The 27,201-nt window shown below is 38.1% G+C and overlaps 1 protein-coding gene across 5 annotated transcripts in view; it reads right to left on the bottom strand.

Moving 5' to 3' along the window:
* PPP2R2A (protein phosphatase 2 regulatory subunit Balpha) overlaps nucleotides 1–27,201 on the bottom strand; it is a 46,074-nt gene that overhangs the window by 9,334 nt on the left and 9,539 nt on the right. For 2 of the 5 annotated variants that reach the window (XM_054804415.1, XM_054804416.1), the window contains exons 3-4: nucleotides 16,355–16,392; nucleotides 269–366 (exon numbers count right to left, since the gene is read on the bottom strand). Coding sequence is in view for 1 of the 5 variants with exons in the window: in XM_054804413.1 (XP_054660388.1) it covers nucleotides 269–366 (98 nt within the window). In the remaining 4 variants the exon portion in view is untranslated. Of the gene's footprint in view, nucleotides 1–268; nucleotides 367–14,341; nucleotides 14,361–16,354; nucleotides 16,393–27,201 lie in introns of those variants that run through there. The other 3 variants (XM_054804414.1, XM_054804413.1, XM_054804417.1) reach the window with 2 other exon arrangements.

Raw genomic sequence — 27,201 nt, 5'->3', positions numbered from 1 at the left:
TTTGTGTGTCCTACCCTCCCTTTTTTGTTTTCACTTTGAACACTTTTTAGACCACAGCTAAAGAGTGTTAAAAGAGAAATTAATTTCTAACAGCGTCACAAGGTTATCAATAATTTCTTCACTCTTACATTTCATTATTTTAATCACTTACTACACAGGCATGTGCTTTGTGTAAAGTTTCTCGTAAAAGCATGCTCCTTTTCTTTAAAAAGAAAATGAACAGAAACAGAGGAGAACATTAAATATACGTTAAGTAGTTAGCACTCACCTCCTGCTCCTGTTGAAAGATGACAACTCTACCTCCCTTGTCTCCTGTTGCTAACAACTCTCCAGAATGGTTAAATTCTACTGTAGAAATTATATCCGCTGCATAGGAACAAAAATAAACCCCACAAGTTAATAATTCTTCTAAATACTAAGTGGCCAAGAAAGCTGTGATTGTAAGTAAAAAAAGAAAATGCATACTTGGATTCAGTTGAAGTATACTTATCAAATGCAAGCAGGGATTTCTTTAAAAACTTTCTTCTATATTTTTGAAGCTATACATTTGAAAACCTGTTCAGTGTTGTGCACTAAATTGTTTTAAAAGTTTTTACATCTTTGCTTCTTAGAATTGTTTTTCTGATTGCTACTCTAGTATAGTGTAGGAATGGATTTTCAGTATGTGCTGTAACAGCGGAGACTGTGTATATACAGTCTAACCTTTATTTTCTCTGTTCTTTCTGATAGAAGATTTTATTAATTTTTTTTTTTAAGGAGTCTATACACCTTGGACAACTTAAGGGCAAAACATATTAGGGTAGAGATGTTCAGACATCAGTGTCTAAGGAATGCAAGGATGGAGAACAAAAACAGCTAGAGAAAATCAGAAAATAAATTCAACAGATCGTCTCTAAAAAACCAAGTATCTCTCCTGGATGAGGAAGATTTACATTACCACAAATATTTTTATATGGAGTGCTAAAATTAAATTGTTAACATACATTGACAAAAATACAGTCATGCCTAGTATCAAATTGATCTGTTTATAAAGCAGAAAGGACAAATTACGACCTAAGCTCAAGCACACCCATTCACATTTTCAAACACACGCGTGCCCCTCATACTTCCAAGCCAAACCATTCTTTGAACGCCAACTTCAAGTTGCAATACAACTATATGAATCTAATATTCTGCAGAAGAAAGTACCTAAGATTTTTGCATATGCAAGTCTTCAGGCTATTGCCTTTCACAGCAGTCTAATGTAGATAAACAACGTACCCACATTTTCTGTTGGATGTTTCTTCATTCTGTGTTTTATAGTTAGAAAGGTCTGGTACCTGCTCTATACACTGAAAGCTACTGCTAAACAAAAGCTACTCAGTCTGAATTTAAACCGCCACTATTGTGCAGCATATCGCAGAAGCTATCTTATCATAGATGGTAAAAGGGTTATTTCATTTAGAAGAAGTGAAACACGCAGGTTTTTCCTCTTATTCATTTGAAGACCAAAATGAAACTTAGGTCATTCTCGGGTTGTCCCAAACACATGGGCAGTGGCCTCCGAGGACATTAGCAAGCTGATCTTTAATAACTGCATTACACAGACAGCTACAAGCACGCAGCGATGTGTCGGAAAACTGCACAATGCAAAGACAGCCTAGATGAGCAGGCCAAACGTGGCTGCAAAATCCTCAGAGGCAAAAGATGCAGAGTCAGATACTTGGCACAGACGGGTACGTACAGCTCAGTTGTGTTTTCTAATACACAGCGCAGACTGCCATGTAACAAAGGATAAACACAAGATCATCCTCTCCCTTGCCATGATTATCTGACACTGCTGGAACACAAACAGGCTGAAATTTCTCAAGAACACTGTGTTAAGGACATAAATATGATGTAAGCTTGTATGTAGATAAACCAGGATCCAGATCGCACATAGAAAAACCTTGATTCCAGTGCACGTAATTTTTTTTTCCTGGAAGGTGAAACGGTGACTTTAGCCATTCATTAACACATTTGTGAACAAGATGAAGTGTTTTATCTCACATCTCTAAGACTGAAGGCTGCATGCCATTCAGATGAAGATAAGGCATTCAATATGTACCCTGCACAGGCAAACAGGGCATAAAGGTAACATAGAATTTATCAGATCCAGCATGAAGAAAGAGTGAAGTGCAAACCAAACAATCTAATTTTGTCTATTCCATACAATGCAAACCATGTTGCTGTAATCCTCTAAAAGGAGGAGAGCTTAAGGAAGTTATTTAATTAAAGAAAAACAAGGTAACTCACCTCTCAATAGTGAGGTATACAGAATAATTACTATTTTGAAAAACATTTTAATAAGATTTAACACTGCAAGCTAAGCCAGTCTTAGAGAAGACAATACAGCAAGTTATCAGCAGATCTAAATGTGTGCATGTATGCAGAAGGAGAACAGCAAAAAAAATTCGCCTTAAAAATCTTATATATCCATCTAAGAATAGATGGATAAATTTATCACAGTACTTATTTGGTGAAAATCACTTAAAAGTTTTACAAGGTCAAAAGATTTAGGCTGGAAGCCTTATGATTACAACAGGCAGCAACACAGCCAGAAAAGCCTTAAATTAAGGGATAAACCCTCCATTTTCTTAGGTCTGCTGATGTAATATATATTTCATTTAATAATTATACAAGTCATATATAGCAGAAAGCTAACCACCTTTCTGTACCATTCTAGACATTCTTACTTTTTGCATTTATTTTAACTTGCAAGATCAGCCAAGCTTGGTATCAGAGATTTCCAAGCTGATACAAATTCTGCTTTGTCTATGGGCTCAACTGCATCAACAAACTTTCGGTACTAACATCCCCACACCTCCAAAAAGTCCAGCAGGCTCGGTCAGTGGTGACAAGGCACTCTGAACTCTCCAGTGCCTGACTGACACTATGCAGAAGATCTTTTCCAAGTACCTGGATCAATTTTAAATTAGAAATAAAATACATTCTTTAGCAGCAATCACAACAGAAAATTAGTAATTAGTTTTTAAGCTCAAGATACATCTACAGAATCTGATATGCCTTCGACATTGTAATCTTGGACTGTTCCCTTTCCAAGGACAAACCAAACGTGCTAAAAAAGTAGACAGAAAAACGGTTTCTGCTTAACTAGTCCGAAAACAGGGCTGAGATGCACATTTTATACAAAAAATCAGTACTGGAGAGCAAAGCAACCAATCATACATTTAGAAGTCAGTAACTCACCATTATGAATATTGTATTCCCATACCTTGGTCAAAGAAAGAGACAGACATCAAGGCACTGGTGTTGAACTGGGCGGATTTAATAGTGTTTGAGAATTGACAGGGGAAGCACTTCATCTTCCGCAGTGCACTGATTCGCTTGTGTATTTTCATCTGTATTAACACCCTCGTTGCCAAATAAAATCAATACTATCCTTTTCTTTTCAAACAGTAACTATAATTCCCGTGATAATTACACGTAGGGTTATTTTAGTCCTTCAGCACTGCAACGGGCAAAAAAGCATCTATAGAACGCGCTGCCTTCTCTCTGCCTCCTCCCTTTTGTGCATGCTATTTTTGCTACAGTCTCTAGGTGGGAGTCTTGCAAACACAGAGAGGGCTCCTCTCACTGCCCAGAAGCTTGGAAATGATCCCTTCTATAGGCAAAGAGCACTAGGGAGGTACATGTTAGGCAGAAGTAGATGTATAGGTGCTCTATTGTCACCAAGACCAATGGCTTTTTGAAATATACTGTGTTCTATTGTTTACTGCTGAACTCATTTCAATGCCTTCCTCTTCAAGCACCAGTATCAGAGATAAATAACCACCAAAACCTTATCTGATAACCGTACCCATCCCAGGATACGGTTAGATAGCATTATCTGTTAATACACTTCCACAAAGTTACCCATGCCTTGAGAGACCAGATTTGTCTCTCTCCTCCCCCCAGGCATCTTGAGACATCTTTGATGTCAAGATGAATCGTGACATTTCAAGTGCTGTGATTTTAAACCACTACAGGGCAACAATGAACACACAAGATGAAGACATCATTCTGCCAAAAGCAAAAAGCAGGACAGAAATGCATATCTACATTCCTGCAGTGTACCTGCAATACCTGTACTAAGTTTCTCCCTCTTCTGTAACTTGGGATAGACAGCTCAGGGGTTACCACAATGTTTAAAAGTGCTACTTTGCACAGATGTCTATAGTTGTCCTTTAGATCCTCTTAAATATCCCTTCATAGACAGGTATTGTTAACTGTAGAAACACTGCTGAGACTACTAAATACTCTCAAATAATGGTTTTCAGTGACCTGAAAGCAAAAGAGGGGGGGAGTCACCTACACAACCTGAAGTCCATTTACTGTTGTCACACGTGTACATCACCAAGGGAAAAATGTTTTCCAGCAGGTTGAGTGAAACGCTATGAATCAAACACAGAACTACTCTACATTTGTATCCCTACCTCAAAGAAACAAAACACTACAGCCAAACCAAGCCAGTGAGCTTAAAAATCCTGCCGAACTGTAAAGAGAGGCTTCTGGTCCCTGACCTAGCAGCACACGCCAACTGGGCGGTCTGCTTCCCCAGGAGTCCTCAAAACCTCCTGACACTTCTCCTGGATACAGCAGCTACAGCAGTTTCTTGCAACTGCTGTTGAAGTTGCTTTTTCTTCTGCACATGATCTTTATTTTTCACAACCAGCTCTAAGTTTTTTATGTATTGCTTCACTTTAAGTGCTCCAATAGAAATCAAACCCACCGCAAGGTCTGGACACTTATCTTCACGAGAGTCAGGTAAGACTAGCTTTTCCCATGGTACACATGGAGACAAGAGCCAGAAGAACCAAAGCAATCAAAACAAGGTGTCCAGCTTTGACAGACAGTGGGACAACGGGGAAAGACATTTATGTCCAAGTTCTGATAATGCTTCAAGTAACATGTTCGCCATGTGAAAGGGAGACATACCAGAAGCTCCCGAGCAATTCGTAACCAGCAGCAGACACACTTCTGATTAATCATCTCGCAACAGAACAGCCACTCAACACAAACCTAACATTTCCTAGTGGGCTTCTGAAGATAACAATCACAATTTCAGAATTTTTAGTCAATATTTATTACACAAAGTTTTGCTATTTTGAGTAATTCACCTGTCATGTCAGGCAGGGTTCAGACGATTTGAAAAACTGAGGCCCTGAGGCAGCATACTTATGAAAGATGACGAGTTCAAATGAAAATAGGCAGATTACACGGTTCAAAGGTAGATGAATAAAGGAATCCAACACATCTCAAATGCCTTTTCCCCCCTTAATAATACTGTTTGAAATAAGAACAACTCAGTGACAGATACTAAAAAAAACCATCTTCACACTCTTGGGGGTCTTCCACACTTTTCAGTGAATGCTGAACAAGAACCACACATCCATTACCACGAGCAACTTTTCTGAAATACTAGAGAAAGGGCTGTGCTGAAATTTTACCACTGTTGACAAGTCTACAGAATAAGGGAATAAAACAGCTTTATCAATCCAAACAAGAAAAAAAATAATAATACTGTAATCCAATGACTTAGTTCCAGAAGGCCCATTGTGAACCTGAAAAGCAATTCTGTATTAAATTTGTTTCCAATAATAGAATAAGAGGTATTTTATTAGTACAGAAGAGGCTATCTATTCTAATGTACCATGAACTTCATATAAACTCTGCTTATAAAAGATGCTTGGTAGGCAAAACATGTCACCTACTCTACAGCAGCAAGTCAATCATGGCAGTGAACAAAGAGTGTCTTTATTTCACCAGACCTAAAAGGTTTCTGTGCAAGTTTTGGAATCACATTGATCTGCTGCCTAAGCAGAGAGCAAGTAAATTGGTATGTTTACACAAGTGGAGCAATCTCCTGATGTTTCCAAGGACTGCACAAAGAATAGTAGTATTTCAAAAACATTTTGGTACTTCTGCATTGTTTACACATCTTCCCAGTGGCTCAAAATACCATTTCTGGAATTTTCCAAAGGAGCAACTCAAACAAGTCTCATCCATAATGTAGAGCAGATTGCTTACAGGTTGGTAACTGTGTCCTACGGAGTAAAAAGACAATTCGCTGACCAAACGTGAGGCCCACTTCCTCAGTTTGCAGGTGTTAAGTATAGAAGAAACTATTTTGATCAAACTAAACATCAATTGATCATTTCAAGGATACTTCAGAAACTGTCTGGAACAGAAAACATCAAGAAACCAACTTTTAGGATTATTATGAAAATCCAAGAAAGCTCAAAAAGCTTCAAATTGAGGAAGCAGCACAGGAATGGATAAACATCAAGAGGCATAAAGACAGTGAAATATTTGAATTCAACACACAATTACTGAGCATGCCTGAGCCATTCTTCCTAGATTACCTCTAAAGATAATGTGCTCAAAACTGAGCAAGAGTATCAAGGACAACTTGCAGACCCTAAGTGTCTGGAAATCACTTGTAAATTGTTTGGTCCTTTCTAATCCAGGGTGAAGCAAAACCTTCCTGCTTCAGCCTACTGAACAGATGCAACTTCCAAAAACTCTAGCTCAAGTCACAACTAATGCAGAAAATTGTGACTTTTTATCGGACTTTCTTGATTCCAGTAATGGTTTTGGTTTGGAGTTACGTACTTAATTGCTGGGGAAAAACAAAACAACACAAAATAAAACACTAGAAGAAAACAAAAGCTCCTCCAAGGCATCAAATATTTTAAGAAGCTACACAATGCACTCTGAATGCCTGAGTCATCCCAACATCACCCCATTGTCTGCATGATTTTGATTTACCATGCTTATCAAGAGTCCTACTATATTGTGTATTAACTCTCTGGAGCTTGATAGCAAAGTGTTAATCTCAAAGTGAACAGGAAGGCTGTTTAAGTAAGATTAAGAAAGAGTGACTATACATGTGTGTTTGCAGAAAAGAGAGCTCCCAGCATAGGATGCCACAACTATATGCAGGGAAGGAATAAGAGAGCAAAATGGCAAGCACTATTTAATACTGATGGTATAAAAGAAAAAACCCTCTGCATTCCAGCCTCATCCCTAATTTATGTATGTAGAGAGGGGGAAGGGAACACAATGATTGTATACTTTAAAGTTACCATGACCGGTTTTACTATTGACTTCATTTCCCTTTTCTTCATTCACTTTCAAGAGTGATTCTCTGCATTCATTCCGTCTCTCAGAAGTGACTAGGCAACAAAACCAAAGGCAGCTGGGATAAGGCATTCCTACTGTTCAATTTACTTCGAGAGTCATTTCAGAGTAGATCTCTTCTTTACTAGGAGAGGGCATTAAAAATATATTAATTCCTCAGAAATATGGGGACAGGATGAAATACATGCAACACAGAAATAAAAAGGGTTACCCTTGTGGCAAAAATTCTCGCTCCTGAGCCGTGAAGCACTGCAAGAGCCAGCTGGTTACTTGTTCTCTCCTAAGCACCAGTCCTGCAATGCTGCTGCACACAAAGAGCACACAAACCTCCCCTCCCTAACAGGGAGCACAGTGGAATTTGTATGATGGCCAGCCAGCCTCACACTGCTGCTGGCCCTACCAGTGTTAGAATACAAACATGCGGGAGCCAAAGAGGCAGTTCAAGCAGAAGACAGTAATTAAGCTGGTTTTGTTGGTTTGTGCAAAGCTGGGGAATTTACACACAGGGAGAAAGATTTACAGTGTTCTCTAGCATCCAACTTCACTCCAAGTGCTCCAGGCCCTGTGATGCTGAAAATAAAAAATGCTATCATCATGAACTTGTCATTTTCCCCATTGATTCTGAAAGCATTCTAGTCCTGTTGGGTAAAGTGTATTTAAGTGTTGAGAGTCTCCCAGTCATATTTACACATGTATCTCTATGTAATATACACACACAAGATACCAGTCTCTGAATAGTGAATATACATAGCACTTCACATTGGAAGTTCACTGCATAAACTACCTAAGTAAAATAACCAAACGTAAAACTTGTCAAGCAGTCCTAAAACTCCAGGTCTTCCCTCCATTTCTTGGACTTTCCTATATTCCCTTTTATTCAGTCTTTCTTCTTCCCCTCTCTCTCCAACTTTGCCAATCTTTGAGGAAAAACACCGCTTTCTAGACCATGCGAGTCTTAGTTCAACTAGGAGTTCAACTTTGGATTTGAAAGCCCGAGCGATTTACTCTATTATTATTATTACTACACATCTTATTTTTAGCTTTCTATTCAGTTCCCTAAAATAAAAGTTGGACCGCTCCTGATAAAGCTTCTTCCTGTAGCTTCCTAAGTTACTTTAACATGACCGATGCCTACCTTGCAACTCTCATTCAGTTCAGAGTGGGCCGACAGGTAAGCAGGGCTCTACTCTTCAACGGCAAAGCAGGGCTCACATTATCCTTAAGTATACCACGTCCTTCTGAGATTACGCTTTCTGCTGTCAAATCTACATACTAGCAGTGACAGTAAGAACACTGTTATCACCAGCCTTCAGAAGTAGCAGCTTGAATTCCATCACTTTTTTTTAATGGAAGCAGGAACAATACAAGCTAAGGGAAGGAACCAACACCATAAGACAACCATTTCATAGGATATACGTGTATTAGGATGGCTTTGAATTCACAGATGCATTTATGACATGTCCTTAGATAGTCTAAAGATAAGGCAACTTAAGTTCCAAGGTCAAAAAAATGTTCTTCTGTGGTTTTGTAACTTTACGCAAACAACTATTTTTGTTGAGCCTTGGGACTTCTTAGAAAACACAACAGTTACTGAGCAGCAAACTTCCATTCCCTCCCACTGAAATAATACAGCAGTACTAGCCTTAATCTTGTTGCCATTCGTTTTATGTAAGGCTAGTAATTCTCCTAAATAGCTTTATGAGGCTCAATGCTCAGAGAAGAATACAACTCCAAATCCATCTGCCCTATGTAACAGAAGCTGCTCCTGTCTACAAAGCCATTGTGAGAAGATGGCATTAGACCTGCAGAGAACAGAACTGAAATACAAGTGACTCTCAAAACCCTTTACAAGTTGGAATAATAATGAATATGAAGTATTTTACAAAGATGGTAGTAAAGCAGGGAACAAAATCACCATCTACCAAAATACAGTACCTCTCATCTGGAAAAACGGCTCCTGACACATTCAGAAATCTTTAAGTGATCTTACGTTAACCATGATATCAAAGCATCTTCCTTATTTAAACACAATTCATAGAATGAACACTGTTCAATATTAAAATCTAAGCTGTATAGGGAGTAGCATACTAAACATTTTAATTCTTGTGTTTGGTAAACAATCGCTGTGTCTCACTGGGCAACTGCTGTTTGTGGGCCAACATTACTAAGCTTCAACATCTCCATTCAGTTCAAGTTTCCATCATCAAACTTATCACCAGTTTCCCCTGTGGTCCATTTTTGGACCAAGGCAAGAGGCCAACGAACAAGCAGTGACTTTCAGAAGTAGCAGAAATCACTAGAGGGAATACTATCATCACCACCTCCGACTCATACTACCACCACCTCAAACTTTTGTGAATGATCCCTGACACATTTCAATTACATTAAGCAGCTTGGTTTTTGCTAAGCTAACAGAATTCAGTAAGACTAAACTGAAGGCATTATATGAGCAAATTCGCTGGAGAAGGGGGGAGCCCGCCAAGGAACATGCTGAGGAGCATCCCCATCTCCAGACAGTACAGTTGTTTTTGTAAAAGGCTATCAAGCCCACAACCAAAATGCCAATTAAGTACATTTCTGTCTATATGTACACAGTATCCACAAACTTACGCTTACAACAGTTCCCTACACAAGGTCAGAATTTGGCATTGCTAGAAGAGAAAGGAAACTGATTTAAACCTCAGACCACTGGCTTCCTGTCTCCATCTATAGTAGGAAATTCAGAGTCTCCAGTACACGACTCCAAGACACCTGTGGTGGCACAGAGAAAATAGAGATGACAAACAGCAGCAAGTCAAAGCACTCTGGAACCAGATGTGTTATACACTTATGTGAACTGATTGGTCCATGCTTCCTACCACTTAAAATGACATAAAATTGCTTTAAAGTTTGATCTTTGTGAAAGGAGTTAAAGCATTCACATTAATAACTAGTATGAGCTTTGGGAAAGAACTTTTACACCTTAAATTGATTTAAAGCTGTGATCCATGGTGAAGCAATACCTGTACCACAATTACTGTGGCCACTGTGCTATACCTGACTGTAGAGGTTTTATTTCTGCTCACCAAATCTGGCACTGCATTCTATAATTCCTTTTTTGCAAACTTCATTGTAAACCTACAGAAGGAAAAAACCCAACCTATAGGGCTACTGTATGTTAGCTGAAAACGATCTTAAAATGGTGCCTTGAAACCATTTCACCTGATGAGAGAATTAAATAGTTTTGGGTTTGGTTTTTTTTAAGCACAAATTAGTTATTAATAAAGTGCTTCAAAAATTACTGTGAAAAATCCTCTCATATTAAAGTCTAACAGCAGCAGGTAAAAGAATGTTCTCTATATATAAACAAATGCAAAGTTGTGTGGTTGCTGGATAGAAACCATTAACGCTCATCACCCTGATTAATTACTTTCTATTTTTAAACCTTACGATATTTTTTTCTTTCAGAACACATGCATAGGAAACCAACAGACAAATCCTCTTCTTCCACTAGGTGAAAGAGAATAAGTTGACCACAGCAGCATCTTTAATTCCCAAGAAGCTGCAAACCAACAGAGTTCCCAGTACCTTGGCTTGCCCCTACGCTGGACATCATCTAGTTGGGAGAACAGAGTAAGGAGCAGTCAGTCTAATTGCATTGAGAGAAGTGGGAGACCAAATACATTTACAATGGATCAGTTCAGATGCAACCACCACAAAAAACTACTGCTGACTTGGCTGCCCACACTGAGGCACTGCATATTTAACTATAACATTAACTTAGCTCCAGCATTAGTTGATATAAAAAACATCACACACTGTGGAACCAGTGAAACATTAGTTGTAGCCCTATCAGTTGCAGTTTCCAAGTCCTCTGGGAGCTGCCTTCAACTATGTATTATTAGGGCCTCTGAGGGCATATTTTACACATACACCTATGCTGATCTATCCTGTGATCCTTCCCATCCTAGAATTGGGGGAGGGCAGACGGGGACTCGGATGATGATGGTGTGAAGCTTCTTATAGTCCTCCACAACTCTGGAGGACAACACTATCGAAATAATTCAATCTGCAAGTTACTGCGAAGCGGAGACATTACCAGTTCCAGACAGGGCCATTTTTCAATTCAACACAAGCTAGATCAGCCTGAAAATACCTCAAACTCAATAATAAGGGATTTTTTAATACCTGACAAGAATTCCCTTGAGTCTCTAAAGGCATCCTTTGCCTTGAAACCACAAATAGCATTCTTCTGGACTTTTACAACACCCTATGAAAGGCAAGCGATCCTCAAGGTGGTCTGAAGCACCACCCGTATATTTTTTTTATTCAAATAAGCTTCTAGTCTTTGCAAAAGGCCTCTAAGTTTTAACTTGAGGAACAAACCTGGTTAGGAAAGCAACAACTGAGACAATTCCACTCTTTAAATCATCTTTATGTAGGTTTAGAGTTTTTCCCCTGAAGAATACCCTAAAGAATCCATTCAAACAAATGGGACTCTACCTTACTTTATTAGTACTGCAAGCACATTTAGAAAGACTAATAGATATACGTACATGCACAGGAACATTTTGCTGGGGGGGGAGCAAATAATTAGCATTTAGTTTTAATCTCTTAATACACATGCTTCCAGAAAACTCAAGTATTCCTTAAAATATGACAGGAAGTGCCTATTTGCTTTTCCTATTCACACTAAGTCAGGTCTATTGTTGGCTGAAACAAAGGTCTTTCAACCTGCATCACCCGTTCCCAGGACATTTGACACCAGTTTATTAATATCATAAACATAAGAGGCATAAGTGGCAGAAATCCAGACCCACTCCTGGTACCCATCTTAAATAACCTTAGAAAGGCGGGTGAATGACCTCACAGGTTGTGGAGCTACAACATTTATTCACAACTAGGAACAAGCAGTTAAAGGTTACAGCTTCTCCTTGCGCCTGTTCTTTGCAGCCACTGCGATACTATATAATAATAATAATTTTAAAAAAAGCTGAAGTCCACAAGCATTCCTCTCTCCAACCAGCAGAATTATTCTGCTTTTTAAACAAAAAAATTATCAACAGCAAATCAAATATTTCAGCATTTTTAAATACCAGCCAGCAGTTCAATGTGAAAGCTGTCATAGGGTTCAGTTTTCTGAACACCACAAAATTCAGCTGCCGAGAGCTTCCAACCTGTGAAGTTTACATCTATTTTCAGGTGAGGAAAGGGGAAAAGAAGGGTGGCCCTCCTACTGAGGATGTGTCACACCTAGATTTGCATCAATCTCCTTTTGATTGCAGTGAAAACTCCTCTTCACTCAACGTTAGCATTATTAAAAAAAAAGATTGTGAACAGCAGTTTTCAGCCTCTGGATAACATCACCTTCAGAGGCTGTGCACCCCTAAATTAAGTTGCTATCAAATACACCATCAGAAAGGATGTTTTTGATGTGAAATATAAACAAATAGAACAGAAACATTAAGTAGAGAAAATATACTACCTAAACAACATCTGTGTTTAAAAAATGAAATCCATTCTAACTTATTCCTTTTGAAAGCATCATCTACTAAATAAAAAGCCATCTGACATTTTGGATACTTGGCCTAGGCATGCTTCTGCCCCGCTCTTGTCATAGCACCCATCAGTTACACTTAACCTCGAAAAAAGAAGTGTCTCTGTTTAGCTGAAAATAAAGAAGTCCAAAATCTTAGGGTTTTTTATCAAGTGCCACAGAATTCAGGCAACCAACAAAGTTTATAACAGCCCAGAACAGTCATATAACCAAGACCTCCTCCATGAGTGTTTTAAATACACTAAAAAATTGAACACAAACATGCATTCTTTGGTGCTGCAGCAATAAAACTCTACCTAAACACTACTTTTTTTTTTTTTTTTAAACTCCAAGTGAAATCTTAGCTGAAATGTAAGCCCAGTAGAATATGAAGTCTATGGTTATGAAGGGGGAAACTGGCAGTGTCAGTGTTCCCTGCTTCTACAGTTTATAGTATAAAGGAAGCATTTTAAGTATTACTGCAGATAACTTGTCTAAATGACACAAGAAAGAAAAAGAGCTTCCTCCCCTTTGAATTTTCCTATTTCAAACATCTATTATCACAGGGATTGTGCCTTTCAACCATACATTATCCTTTTAAACAAAGTAATCGTACTAAGCAGTATGATAAACAATCCACACCAGTGATACTTCCATTACAGAAATACCCTTCAGCCAGCAAAACCTACGCTGATTTATGAGAGGTCTTCCTGGACAGAGATGACAAGGGTTAAGTTCTATTTGTATTGTGTAGAATTTAGTTGGGGAGTTACTCATCATTTTTGTCCTTTGTACAATCACATACAGATCATACATATCTAATTATAGGGGAACAAAATTAACTCGAGCAGGAACGAACTTCGTGCCCACAATTGCTTCATCTAAGATCCCCTTCAGTACCTGAACGTTCTGTCACTATCACTCACAAAACTGAGGGGCTTACTGAGCAATATGAGGCAAAGACAGACAATTGAGACAAAAAAATTACAAATACCAGATTTTATTATTTCTGCTCTAACGCAGCATTTGTATAGTCTTAGTACTCTGGTACATGACTTGTTCCAACGTATTTTCTGCCTGCAGAGCTGTACTTTACAACGTATCATTAATAAAGCTACAGCAAAACTGTTTCTGCATGCCTAATCTCCAAGAAAGTAACATCTCAGGTTTTAGCACTGCTGAGGACAAAAGTTCAGGTTTACTGATTTTCCAGAATAAACTTTATGCTGGAAGAGAGAAATTAAATATCGTCTATTCAGAGGAGAGCAGCACTGCCATTTCTGACCTCTCTGAAAACATTCCTGCTGACCTGCAGGTAAAGGACATCCTATTAACCATACGCAGAGTGAAGATTCAGGAGACCAGAACTCCATCTCAAGCCACTGCTCTCTGGAAAACCTGTATTCCTCGAGCTAAGTCACAATATCACATACTCCTTCAGGATTTATGCATAATACTTACAGAAGCGCTCCACAATTCTCATAAGACACGCTATGAAATGCGAGTTATACATAGTACAAGGATTCCCCAAAATGCATTAAAAGAATTAGACTAAGTTTTATTCAAGCTTTATTTCTTCCTATTGTGATAAACGTGTTAGCAATGTATGTATTTTCCAAAAAACATGCTAATTACCCCTTAGAAGTACTTTGCTGTGTTGCCTACCTGTTTTATTTATACTTCCATTTTCTTAGGGAACTGTTCTCAATATGCCTAGGCAGAACAAGAAAGAATGCTCTTTTTAAAAAAAAAAAATCTCTACAAGCTCAGAAATACCATCTAGGCCTTAAAAAAAGTGTCAGCAGTTAAGCTGTTGTTCCCACTAAGTTCTGTCCAGTTAATAGCACAAAGTCACTGCCTTGTATGGGTAACAGGGCTATTCTCCATTCAAGACCAGCGTGCAATCCCCACAAAGAAATTGTAGGTACTCCTTCACCAAAGGAGATTGTAAGCATTATGAAAAAAATGTCATTCAAGGCTATGGGTAGCTAAGCTATCAAATATATGCTTCTGAGACTGTACTCTCCGCAGATGAAGGTTTTTTTTAATAAACATCTAACAGAAGTAATAGGTATAGTTGAAAGATTTGCATTTAGAGAACACTAACAAGCTCCCAAGGTCCTGTCAGACGTATTGTCTGTGATACCATCCCCATTCTGTTGTGACAGCTGATAAACACATTTGTGTGATAACCAGGGGCTGAGAAGGACACCGAAAAGCCTACCACTCAGAGCATGGATCTCACAAATGCCAAAGCTATTTTCATTCTCTTTGATTCCTTTTAAAAGGGGATTTCTGCTTTGTTAAAAATATTTGGCAGCAACAGGACTAGCAGAAAATCAGCCCTGTGAGCTAGGCAAATCACAAAAGTATTTACTCACCTCTTCTAATTCACAGAATGTTTACAAGCTTCTCATCAAGATTACAAATTACCTTACTCAGGATAGCTTACACCAATTATAACTGAACATATCTACGTGAAAAGTTGCTGCTGTATTACTTATTCAAGAGGATGTTCACCTACATAGCACTGAAAAACCTGCACTACAAAATCAGCTGCGTATTAATTCACATAACCAAACAACCAATCAGTAAAAATTTTAAAAGGATGCTTTAATTTGGATGTCTGTTCACTGAAAGAAGAAAGCATTTCTATTTCAAGTTGTATTTACTTGAACCATTACCTAATGCCTGAAGTCATTATCTGATGGCTTTTATTAAAAAACAAAAAAACAACTTCAATACTAAAAGGAAAACATACCTGCTTCTGCTTACATTTGTTCATTTTTATTATCCTTCCCCCTCCGCCCCATGCTCAAGCCAGGTGATTCATGAGTCCTTGAAATCAATTTGCATCGGTAACTATCTACTTCTCAATTCCTGCTGACAGCCCCCCCACCTCAAACTATAGAAACATTCCTCACATCCACCATGGTATCTACACCAAAGTACACACTAAAAACATAGGCTAAACAGTCCCCGCAGAAGAGCTTACTTTAGATCTTTTCAGGGGCCTGTTTGTGTTCCGAAGTAGTACAGAGCTATTTATGGAAAAATCTCTGCTGGAATCACAGTCAGAATTTCAATAGGCTCCACAGCACAGAAAAGCCAGTGGTTAGTTTTCTGTTTGCAAATAACAATATATTTGGAAATAACATACTGTGCTATTGTTTTGCATGTACATAACAGAAGCCTTTAGGCAATGCCTTTCTTGATTTGTCACTGAGAATGCTACAGACTAAGAGCACTGGAATACCTTCATTTTCTCTTTTTGCTGAAGCCGTTCCAAACATACACTGCAAGTTAAGAATTAGTAGCGTTTTTTTAGAAAAATATTGTAATTTGGCAATGCCTTTCAAAATCAGTTATTAGAATTCTGTGACTTGGTGTGCATTTCTATTGTAGATATAAAAAAAAAAACACCCTAGAAACTATCATGCTGTTTCAGACCTCTCATACATTCTTTGACCAAAGCTTTTATTTCAGGTGCAAAAGCTAAGGCCAAAAATTTCTAAAGATTTTAATCTGCATGTGTAGAATGCACGAGACCATTGTGCCTTAGACAACATGTAAAGTGTCTCCTCCTAAGGAAGGAAAATGAAAGCAAAAAATCACTCTTACCTACCATAACAGAAGGCAGGGAGGGAGGGAGGGAAGGAGAGAGGGAGGCACACTCACCAGCTGAATTTCAGGCAGCTTGCCGGAGAGCACAGCGCCTGTGAAGGTCACAAGTACAACTGAAGTTTCCAGCAGAGATGAATACACAGTTCTGACTATTAAGCAACCGTGGAATAAAAATTTCTCATTACTTCACCCACTATGAGCATTCACTCCTTTATCAGTTCATTTTATTAGTTAATGCATTTTTAGTGGCACTTGGAACCTGAAAAAAACCACTTCCCTTTACCAGATGCCCTGTTGCCCCCTCCCCCACCAAGTATTTTCCTATGTTTCTATTCTGGCCCAAGCATACATGCCTCAGCTTCTTAAAAAAAAATAATTAAACAGAGGCCATTGCTAGTTTCTGGCCTGGACTTTCAGAGATTCTTAACACTCACTTCTCTAAACAATGCAAAATGGAATCTACAAATCTTGACTACTCTGTAAGGCAGACACTTGTATTTATATCACCTCTTAAAAAATATATATATAGTCTACTAATCTGAGCAAAATACTGACCTTTACTTTTAAATTAATTATGTCTCTCACCTTATCTATAAATTAGAACCTTTTCCTTGGATTTTGGAAGATTTGCATAACAGTTGAAAACAAGATATTCAGTAGTATTGCTGTCCTGCAAGGATCTCCAAGTTCCTTGCAATAACTTTTTAAAGTTGTGGACCTTCATTTTGGGCAACAGGCACACTAGTCTTACAGACGAGGAAAACAAAGCATGGAGGGGTTAAAATGACTTGGTGACCTTCCAGATGAAGCAAGTCTGGATGACTACTTGCGGTTATCTCCATTTCTAGTCTTCATTTTTGTCAATTCTACCCCATCCCCAGGATAATTAAATTTAAATCTAAACTTTAAACCTGGTAAAAAGTAAAAGAGTAATAATAGCTCTGTAAGAAACTGGAGCCTCAGTCAAAAGACACTGTTAGAAAGAACACAAATTGGAAGGTGCCAAACTTCCAGTTGAACGTTATATAATTGTAAAACTGGAAAAAGAATTTCAACATCTACATATATCAGCTTACAAGACCAAAGAGGGCTGTGTACACAATCTTCTTTTGATAACTTCTTCAAAATGATAGCAACCAGCAAGAGGAAAAGACTAAGCCAGAAGTGCTCCTACACAGGATGCAATCACTTGGTCGTATCATTTTTTTCTAACAACATGCATGCTTAATAACACTTGCACAGGAACACTGAGCAACAGAACAGAGAGATGACCTAGTAGCACAGTTGTAGACGGCAATTTAGAACATACTTTCCTGGTTTTCAGAAACAGCGGAAAAATGAGAATGCTGCAGAAACAAGTAGATGTCTGTTTTTCCCAGGTTTGGTACGAGCTTCTTCAGGTCAAATCAAGGAAAAGACTCTACAAGCTCCAGGGAGCCAACAACCTGATGTGTAAATCTCCAAGTGTTTTTTTGTTTTGTTTTGTTTTAAATGCTGTCTTCCTACTGCACTTTCCTCTGAGGCATCTAAATATTGTCAGATACAAAATTGCTGGGTTAAGCACAGCATGTATTCTGCTCCAGCCCCCATCACTTTCAAGAGTGGGTTATTACTTCCAAAAGGGTCTGGAGTAAAATGAAAAATCCTGGATCTTTCTTGGGGAGAAAACAAAAAACCACAAACAAACAAAAAAACAACAAAAAACCCCCTACCCCAACAAAAAACCCAACCAAACAAAAAAACCAAACTGCTACACCCACCCCCCAAAAAAACCCCAAAACCTCAACAAAAACATGAAGCTGTGATAAGAACAGACTGAAAACAGGCAGAAGGACTATATAGTAAGTTTTACAATTATGGTCAAAAAGCCATTCCTGACAGTTCCACATTCCACTAAAACAGCTTATGAATGCTTCACTATAACTTTTATAAAGCAGTACCATTTTCTCTCTACTGGACTATAGAATGAAAAAGTTTGTGGGCTTCAGCTTCCATTGCTGTTTGTTCACATTGATCTTTTAGAAGAGGTGTCCTCACACACGAATCAAAATGTACTGAAAGTAGAGTTTTCCATATGAAAGGCAGTCTATGAACAAGCACATATGAACTGTAAGCATGAAAAGGCTGAGGAACAGGCTGAGCAAGCTGTTCACAATGCCATAGTTTCACATTTAAAACCCATTATCATATCTCCAAGAGAAGCAATCCATCCATTCACCTCTCACATCTCTTGTCCCATTTCTGTAGCACCTGTACCTATTCCACCACAAACATTTGTTACAGTTTGACAAATCAATCTGGGAAAGCAAACTCAGGATAAAATTAATCTGATAGCAAATAATCCAAGACACATAAATTTCACTCAGGTCAGTTACCCAAAGCGACCACTCTGAGCTAAGTGGACATCTGGGTCAGCTCACAGTAACTGGTCAAGGTACAAAGAAGGACCACCTCTTCCAGAAGCAGCAGCTACTTGAAGTAACAATGAACCTACAGACAAGTCAAGATGCAATCTGAATTCTAATTCCTCTTTCTATACCAAGGCCACACTTCAAAACAAGCTGAATAGGGCAATTACTAAAAGATAATCCAAGATTATTTATTTTTAAATTATCTCCAATTTCTATAAATGAATCCTTACACAATGCACCAAGAACCATACCTGAGAAGTTAAGAGTTTTGTTATGTAATTCCATTGGAAAAAAGTCCAGGAACTCTCAAACAAGTGTCTGAGAATCATTATATATTTATGAGAGTTGAATCTTAAGATTTACTTTAGTATGTAGCTCCTGTCTGCTGGACCAATTTACCTTAAAATTTTAAGTTATCCAGAGAAAAAAAAAATAAGTCCTTCAGACTACCATTTAGAAGCACTACACACAAATGCACATAGGTCATAATTTCTGCGAATCATCTTCTAATCTTCTGCTAACAGAAAAAAGGCCAGCTGAAATGACTAACTTTTAAGAATCAAAGAATGATCCCTGGAACACTTTTTATATTTATCAGGGAAAAAGAAAATACAGCCACTGGCATTTAACAGACAAGAAAGTGTTAGAAATTATTCCAAATTTCAAATAAGCAGCTATAGTCTGAAGTCTAAATTACCTTAACTGATCCTGAACACATGCAAGCATCTTTTCTCAACTTCTCAAAAACAGAGTGCCAACTGAGTTAGTTTGGAGATCATCTTATTCCCAGAGCATTCATTTAAGAACTGCAACTGAAAATGCAAAAAGAAACATTTCTACGCAACAGGCATTCTATGTATCTGGGAAATCGATCTTTCTTATAATACAGCTCTTAAATCCTCTTTTCCTGACCTTAAAATTTTCTTCTAAAATTAGATGCAAGCTTAACTGCCTAAGGGTTTAACATGTGACCTAAATATGCTGGTTTTCTTAATGGTGCTATCACTTGTAGATTGCTAAGAGGAAAATACACTTTTACAAAGAAAGGCTGACCAAATTAATAATTTCTCCTCCAGTGCTTAACAAAAGCATGTTAAGTTAGCAGAGAGAAGCTTGCAGCCACTTCTGTTTCTGTAACTGAATTACAGTCATGCAGAGAATCCTCAATTATTTTCAGTAATATTATCAACTCACAGTAGCAACATCCTATCTGATGGCTTGTTAGCCAGCATCTTCATTTTAAAGGCAAATGTAACAACCCAAAACCTTCTGGTCACAGAAAAGAACAAGGCAAGACCACCATCATGTAATACTGCCTGCTTCCCCAAGCAACGTCCTAAAGTAGTCTTGTTTGGGGAGCCAGAAAGTGAGCAACAGGATATTCAATAAAGGAAGTCCTGCTATATAAAACCATTAGCAAGTGCACACACACAAAGCATCAAAATTTTACCTCTTAAGACACCTTTTTAGACTTTCCTCTTTTTCATGAGGCCTCATGTAACAGCATAGAAGAATGACAATGTCCTTTCTATCTCCAGTTAACTTGCATACTAACCATACAAAAGTAGCACTTAGCTAATGCATGCTTTAAGAGTATAACTGAGCAATAAAGCAATATAACGTAGCTATAATTACATATATTCCACTGAAGTTTAAAATCTAGAAGACTATCCAGATGTAGTTATTTTGACTATAAGACCTACTGCTGCTTCTTGAAAGAGATTATTCTAAATTGGTTTGGATCAAATATCATACTTCCTGCATTTTTCTCCTTTTATTTTCATAGAAACATGGTAACTGTTGTCTCCATTCACATTCACAACATAAGTGCCTACCTATGCTAGGACTTCTCATTCATTTCAAAATATTTTCATTTCGATCATTTTTTTAGAAGGATAAACCTCAGTTTTAAATAATTACTCAACTCTGACTTATTCTGCAAAACTTTTTGCTCCATACTAAACAAAACTCTAGGCACAGTTATGCTACTGCATCTTAGAGAGCATTGAAAATATGAAAAAATGCCTGGAAAATACCCTTAAGGCAGTTATAAAAGCATCTTACACTAAGGAAATTGCTTTGGGAGCACAGTGTTTCCTAAAGAGGAAAGAACAAATGGCAGCCTTAATTTGGTACCATCAGTAATTGATGTTTTTACTACAGGATGTACAGTACATAGCAGATTTAATTGTATGCACGCTTAAACAGCATCTAAAACAAAGAAAGCCTAATTCTACAGCATCTAAATGTGAGACAATCCATTAGTTTAGGTGAAGTCAAAACCCCAAACAAGGGACCAATTTTGCAAATCATATTAAGAGTGATAAGACATGGTAAGAGAAGATTATCATTTGCCAGATTATCTTTTTAAAGTGCTTTACAGTAAAGCAATCAGTAAGTAATCCATCTCCCAATTAAGTGGCATTCTTTTCTACAACAGCTTCCAAGAAACTAAATGGTACCAATATTAACACAGCTCTTTTTCCTAACAGAGCCAGCAACACTGCTAAACAAATCTCACTTCCACATACTGCTTGTGTGGACACTGAAGGAAGAAAACCTATTTCATGTGTACTGGTTTTGCTGCAAAAAAATGTCAAAAAGATTATTTACAACATAGTGATAAATGACATTGTGTATCCCTGCACATGTGTACATGATGCCTAATTTTGAAAAAATCTAGAACTGTCACACCGCACAGCAGTTTGACAACTGGCTTATACCTACCTAAATCTGTGCTGCTATCGAATGAGGTAGTTCTGCATTCTCCACCTGCCCTCAGGCACACGTTTTCATTGCCCCTTCTCTACACCTCTAGTGTTTGCACGTCCACAAAGCCTTAAGTTCAGGGATCTGATTCAACTGCAACATAACCCAGTAAAAATCTACAGGTCTATTTGTTTTCAATAGCAGCACCTATCACCAGTGATCCAAGATCTCTGTCAAGCATTAGTTCACCATACAAAGCTTCAACTATTTTATTTGGCCAGTATTTTAGTTCAGTCTCTTAAGATTACTGTTACAGTATTGGTATTAGATATATTCTATTGCTGGCCTTCAGATAGCACATGTTCAAAGTATATATCCTGAACTGGAAAGGTTTAAAGTCCTTTTTATCAGTTGGTTTTACCATTTGTAGCAGCATAGCACTTAGAGATCAGAGTCTTGTGTTGACTGTACATAAAATCCTATAAAGAGACCAACCCTCTTCCAGAGTTCCTCGTGTTCCTTTGAGCCACTTGATCGCTCTCCACACTACACACACACGCACAAAGCACTGAGAACCAGATTGGGGTTCAATTCAGCTGAAAATTAATCCAGTCAAAACCACAATTTTAAGTATTTTTCAGCTGGATCAGCTTCCCAAACAAGTTCATTGTGCAGTTACATGAACACTTGTGCCAGCAAAGTGGGAAGGAGTGCCTCTTTAAGCAGAAATGCTGCCAAACATGTAGCCATGGCCTAAATAGGCAAGTCAGAGAGAACAGAAAGCTGGGGGGGGGGGGGGGGGGGAGAGGCAGACAGCACAGCTCTATTCTTTATTTTAGTTCTTCCAAAACACATTCTATGAAGCTACAGCTACCACAGAAACCCATTTCTGGGGTAGAAATACCCAAAACAGAATCATTTAGGTAGCACTTTTAAAATTAAAAGCTATGAAGTTTCACAAAGCTAATCAAGAGCTGTAATCCACCAGGATTGCCACTGATAGCCAAGCTGCATTCATTTGTACTGTTGGAGTCCGACAGCTTGATCACTGTAACTGCTGTATTTAAGACACAAAAAAACCTTATTTTTAATTTAAGCCAAAAAGATTCCAAGAACAGCAAAGCATGACAGAAGTAACAGAACAATACTGGTCAGCATGACTGACAAGCTCAAGTGCCCTAGCTACCAAAGCCATGTCAAGAGAGTACTGAATATCTCCTAGGGAGCTAAACAGCCACTTACTATTTAGCCCTTTGCTAAATGCTCTTTGTTTTGGGGGACTTCACACTTTAAATGCACGCTTTAGTCAATCTAGACCAGCAGTTCCTAGAACACAGTAGCCTATTTCTCTCTCTAGATAGTCAGTCATTCTACAAACAGCTGAAGATAAAAGAGCTAAAATACAGAAGCAGACTTAGGAATACAGAATAGGGCTATAAGCTTGGGTCTTTTTACTTATCTACAGCGTATTTCAAACTACTCCTTAAAAAAAACAAACCTATTACTCGTCCTTACTCCTTCTAACTAATGTTACCTTATGAGCAGAACATAACATAACAGAACAGCCCTCAAAATTAAGCTCCCTCCCACAATTATACTCCAATCTTTCTTTAGCAGCATTATTGCAACTTCTCACACCTTTGCTACTTTTCTCTGAAAATTTTTCCTCCCCTCCTCTTCTGTCAACTCCCATTAAAAACACCCAGCAGTGGCTTCTAGAATGCCACTGTTTCTCTTCTGTGACTCCTGCCCACCAACACAGGTGGGTAGAAGCCTTTCTTCCCAACTGATCCCAGCAACATCCCTCCATCTGCAAGGTATAGGCTCCTATTAGTCAGTTGTTGGTAAGCCCACAGAAATGTGCCACCAGGAGTAACAGTCTGGTAGGACAGAGCTAACCAACTTTCTGAAGGAGGCTCAACAGCTCTAACCCGCTATAACAGATACACATTACTTGACAAAGAAAAGATTTCTTCATAAGGCAAAAGAAGATGGTGAACTCCAGATGGTGGTAAACTGCTTTTTACAGCAGTCCTCATTCCTGGCTTCAGTTTTCCTTACTCCGCGATAACTATTTTCACGCAGCGAAGACAAACTACCATTACTGAAGCAACAACAGTTCCCCATAGCTGCTCTGCAATTTTGAAGTCTGCCAAAAATAAACATGAAACTACACTTGAAAAATACAACACACCTAGAATCAAATACAGAAAGCATTCCTGAACAAGAAAAAAAGTCAAATCTTGTGTGTGGTCAGAGACATAAACATGAGCTGGCTAGGGATAGAAACATAAAGAGACTTCATCTGTTCATCATCTGCACAAACTGAAACAGATTACAGTAATGTTTTTGGCTATAAAAGAGGAAACATGAAACAAGTCATAGATTATTAACAAAGCCGTACAGAATGGTTAAGCATCAGACTTTAAAGTTATGTCAGTAATCAGCACCCACAGCAGATATTCCAGTATTTCTTCCAGACACAATTCAGGCATAAAATAGTTAAACAACTTGTCAAAGATGAGAGGTAATCACTCAGGGTTAAAGCTTAGGATTTAAGTTCCTGGCTCCCAGCCTTGGACCCAGACTATCAGACTTCTGCAGATCTTTGGATTACACTTGAAAGAACATTCAGATACAGCAGCTTGACTCTTTTCCTTCTGCCAAGTAATTAAACAAATTTGACTTAATTTGTTCTGAAGTACGAACTCATTCCACTAAGCAAGTGTCTAGTTTTCAGAAACAGTTTAAACGCACAATTCTTAGGGCTTTTTCCAACTAGAGTTGCCATTATGCCACATCTTGGAGAACATAACAGCAGAAGAGTAAAAACAAGTCCCAAAACAACAAAACTGCTGCAGAAAATCTTTGTAATCCTTTTCTATAATCGTTCCCCTAAAGGAAACTTCCACTAAGACAACATGGTAATGTGTGCTTTCAAGTATTTTGGGACAGTTAAGTCTTACTTACATCAAAACAGTGATGGCACAAAAGAAGAAAAATCCATGCCTTACAGATGCTTTTGATAACCTGATCATTGAACTTATCAAGGACAATGACTCTGTGTTCTTCACTGCAGAAGTCCTGTCTAATCTAATGTCCTGGCTGTTGAGTCTCCAGAGTATACGGAACAAGTTGAACACAGATACGTTGTAGGATTGGGCTAAAATTAAGAAGGGAGGAAAACTTCTGTTGAGCAAAGAATCAGCTATTTCAGAAACAGAGGCAGCACAAGCTACAACACCCTTGCCCTTATGCAATGGACTGCTAAATCACAAAAAGGCAGACTTTTGCAATTACTTAAAATTAAGGACCCAATCTGAAGCTGACACTCAGATTTCAATTTATAACCGAGTTTCTGTGCTTAACTTTGTGATCTGATAGGGCCAGGCCACAGCTTACAACCAAGGATAAATTCCATACATACCAAGAGAAGAGAGGCTAAATTCTCTGCTCCTCACACATCCATATTCCTCAAGTTAGAAAAGCTTTGTCACAGCAGAACACCACAGGCAGGCCCCAGATATAAACTCATTGCCATCTTCTTTCCTCAAGCTTTAGTAACAGCTTTCCCCCTTCTTTCCCTTCCACTCTCATTAGCTCTAAAAGAAACGTCGTCACATCCATCTATCTGCTTAGAAAGCCAGAAAATAAAAAACTATATGTATCAGTGTTCATGTTTCAGCCATCAAAGCCACCAAATATTGACTTTGTAATAGACAGCCATTCTAGCCTAAGTATCTAAAGAATTATAGGTTATACATATTATGTGAAGTTTAGGAGGTCAGATTTGACCTCAAACATACTGGAAGCTATGTACTAGCATTCTTAGCAAGCTTTTTAAAGTTCCTGCCACTATTACTGTATTAAAAATGTTATTCTCCATTGGCCTGTTTCATAGGCAACATTGTAGAGAGACCACTGGTTTCACATTCTACTAAGTAATGCAATTAAATGGATGCCATTTTCTTGGTTAAGGCTTCTATTAGTTTAGTTTAAGCTAGCTTTCCAAAACAAATATTGCAACATTGTATTACAAACAGGAAGAAAACAGAAAGTGAAACCTCCCTTTCTTTCAGGTTTGTTTTCAGTGAGGTTTCAGCATTCCACAGAAAAAGTTAGTTTTTAAAATTTGAGCTCTAAAGCCATTCAAAAACCAAAAATCCACACCCTAGGTACTACCGTACACAAATTGGTACTGTCCTCAGTCACAGACAGCATTAGAGTCCATACTTGTTAGCTTGCAGACCACTGGGTTAAACAGTCATTTAAGTTTCAGACAGCAAGATTTTCTTTAGCTTTCACCATGGTGTCTGCCACAAGAAAGCAGACAGAAAGGCAGGGAAGGAAAAAAGGTCCTCAGACTACACTATGAGCCACTGTCAACCTGTCCTTGGGTATCCTGAAGGAGGACCAAAAGCACACAAAGCTGCTGTTCCAATTTTTGCAAGAACCACACAAGGCTCTGCTTCATTAAAATGAACCTTAAAGCCAGAAATATAGCTAATAAAAGGAAAAATGTGACCAGCTTGATACATTATTAACCCTTCCAACAGTATCACAGGGAGACATTACAAAGCTTAACAAGAACTCAAAGGATCGTATGGAAGCTAAACTTGCACTTTGATTAGCTGGCTTACAACAACTTCCAGCATGAATTGTGGGAGCTGAACACACAGAAGAGGAGAGAATTTCAGCTCAACAAACTCATTACAACCAAATGTAATGCCAACCTTGGGACCTCTCTCCAGGATCTAGGCATTTAAATTTTAGGATGTCTTGCAGTATATCAAGACTCTGGGGTTTGTACCTTAAGACTCATCTGAAGTCAGCTATAGCTGACAATGAAACGAAACTTCTCTTTGCTCTTTGGGTCACAAAATCAGAAGGCTGTATCTTCCATAAAATCAAAAATGGACATTCTTACATTTTTTTTGAAACCATGCTGTCTGGCTTGCCGAAACTGAAGCTAGCTAATTCACTTACAGCAAAGGCCTCCCTGAACTCCACCCGCTATGACACCAGCAATACACAGTACAGCTGCTAACCTGTCAGGAAGCATAAGGCTAGCAAGTCATCTTACGTAACACAAAGTACAATACTTCTGAACAGCTAAGGAAGTTAAGGACAGACTATTTCCTGACTTCTGCATTTCCAGATCCCTGTAAAAGCCACTTTACCATACATAGATAAAGTTTATTATCACATGCATGTTAACATGCCTATTTTAGTGAAGAATTATTTGCAAACACCTGCCACACAACCACAACTTCTTCAATATTTGTACTTAATTAAGGATTCAGTTTGATATGTAATTAAAATAAAGGTTACAGAATTTAAAGTTTGTTGGGGAAAAATTATACTACATTTTACAGTAGTTTTGAGTTCAAGCTTTAAAATATAGTTCCTGAGGAATTTAAAATTAAACTTTAAAAAAATTGTTACAGCTTCCTTGTTTCCAAAAGCCATCTTTCAGCTTGTAAATGACAGGAGTTTTTGTAAGTGCATCATTTGCCACATGCTGCACCTAATAAATAAAACCAACGCATATATGTTTATACTCATTTTTTGGCCTTTGGAAACTAATTTGAACCACACATCAAATGGAGAAATAATGGAAACTGTAGTTACCACTTTTCCAAATACAACATTAATCTCACTTGTAAGTCAAAGCATTCAAAATACGTATAAAAAAGAAAAACCTTAAGAATTACATACGTGACATGGCCAACTGCTTGCAAAAGAAAAAAATTTAATCATGATCTTACAGGCTGTGTTGTG

The sequence above is a fragment of the Grus americana genome, chromosome 26 (assembly GCF_028858705.1).
Source record: "Grus americana isolate bGruAme1 chromosome 26, bGruAme1.mat, whole genome shotgun sequence".
Classification (NCBI taxonomy): domain Eukaryota; kingdom Metazoa; phylum Chordata; class Aves; order Gruiformes; family Gruidae; genus Grus; species Grus americana.
Note: the sequence above shows the minus strand (reverse complement) of the source record. Positions and strands in the feature narration are given on the sequence as shown.